This window comes from Monopterus albus, unplaced genomic scaffold (assembly GCF_001952655.1).
Source record: "Monopterus albus unplaced genomic scaffold, M_albus_1.0 scaffold608.1, whole genome shotgun sequence".
NCBI lineage: Eukaryota > Metazoa > Chordata > Actinopteri > Synbranchiformes > Synbranchidae > Monopterus > Monopterus albus.
The window spans coordinates 47,786-49,495 of NW_018128488.1; the positions used below are offsets into that span (position 1 = coordinate 47,786).

The window sequence follows — 1,710 nt, forward strand, 5'->3', positions numbered from 1 at the left end:
ACTAAAGGAAACTAAAGCTTATAATGTAACTAAAGCCTATAAGATTCAAATCTTACACTACAAGAAAAGAAAAAGACAAAGGAAACACAGAGTGAGTTAGTGAAGGTCTGGACTTACATCATCTCCCTTTGGGCCCAGTCTGTGTGTGTGTGGCTGCTCTCAGCAAAACAGGATGAGAGTCCAGCAGCTGCCTCACTTTGGGTTACACTGGGAGAGCTATCAGTGAATAACTGTGGCTCCGTCAGCTGTGTCAATGGACGTGTAGGAGCTGGTAGCTGAATGTCAGCTGTGCCTTTTTATAACCACATGACATTTTTTATTCTTTGCGCTCAAACATTAAGATTCTGTTTACTTATTACAGGAAATGTGTTGCTGGTTTGCAATTTAGTACATGTCTATTTTTTATCTCTAAATTCTTAACATATATTCTGAATGATATGAAATACATTAGCATTTACTGACTTTTTTGGACACACTAGTTAATCAGCTCTGCTGCTGTACAGACATGACGAGCAACAACAACCTGACTCCCTCCTATTTTCAGTTCACTGTGTTTGCAGACTATGGGTCAGATATCTTTTCTTCAGTCTCTCTCTGTTGATCTACGTGACTATAATCTCTGCTAATCTTGTCATTGTTCTGTCAGTCTGCCTGGAGACCTCTCTGCATCAGCCCATGTATGTTTTCATCTGCTGTCTGTGTTTAAACTCTTTGTACGGTTCGACCGGCTTCTTCCCCAGGTTCCTGATGGACCTTCTGTCTGACACTCATTTCATCTCATGTCCGTTTTGTTTCATTCAAATGTACATTACTAACACCTGTTTAGGGCATGAATTGTCTCTCCTCACTGTCATGGCCTATGATAGGTTTGTTGCTATTTGCCAGGCTTTACATTATCACCGTAAAATGACATTTAGGACAGTGCTGCTGCTTTTGATTCTTGCTGTGCTGTACCCTGCGTGGGCTTTTGGCTACTTTTTCTATCAGGCCATCATTTTGCCTTTGTGTGGAAATCAACTGCACAAGATTTTTTGCACCACATGGTCTATAATTAATCTCTCCTGTGTGGACACAACTGTGATTAGTATAGTAGGTCAGTTTGTTGCCATGATATCAATCTTCATCCCCCTGTCCTTTGTCCTGTACACCTACCTGCGCATTCTGCTTGTCTGTAGGAGAAGTTCATCCGAATTCAGAGGAAAGGCCTTACAGACCTGCCTGCCCCACATAGTGACTTTTGGAAACTACTGCATTTCTCTGCTTTGTGAGTTTTCACTGACTATGTATAATGTTGATGAAGTAAATACATTTTCTGTTGTTTTATCTCTGGAGTTTTGGATCATTCCTCCCATCATTAACCCTCTAGTTTATGGCCTGAATCTGCCTCAAATCAGAGGAGTGATTTCTGGACTTCTTAATGTAGGAAAAAGGCTTCGTCCTGTGTAATTCAAAAACCCAACAAGCAAAGGAGTTATGAACCCATAATTCTGTTATTCATATTATGTTCTTCTGTGTTCTATGATATTGTAACTCTAGTTTGTCTATACAACTATTTTGTTTGCTCATATTTGTTTTAAACAAATCATGTGATGGAAACAGATGCAGCCTTAAAATAAACCACACTGAAAGACATTAATTATTAATAATGCTCTAGTGTTTTAGAGCCATGGTCCAACTGACATCAGACTAAAACACGTCTCAAATACTCAT

General features: G+C 39.5%; 1 protein-coding gene across 1 annotated transcript; it reads left to right on the forward strand.

Annotated features, from left to right (window-relative positions):
* The first annotated feature begins 505 nt into the window (after positions 1–505).
* Positions 506–1,446, forward strand: LOC109953293 (olfactory receptor 6K3-like). The gene is given in 2 exon segments (XM_020588735.1): positions 506–566; positions 569–1,446. Coding segments are annotated over 2 exon segments (939 nt in total).
* The last annotated feature ends 264 nt before the right edge of the window (positions 1,447–1,710 follow it).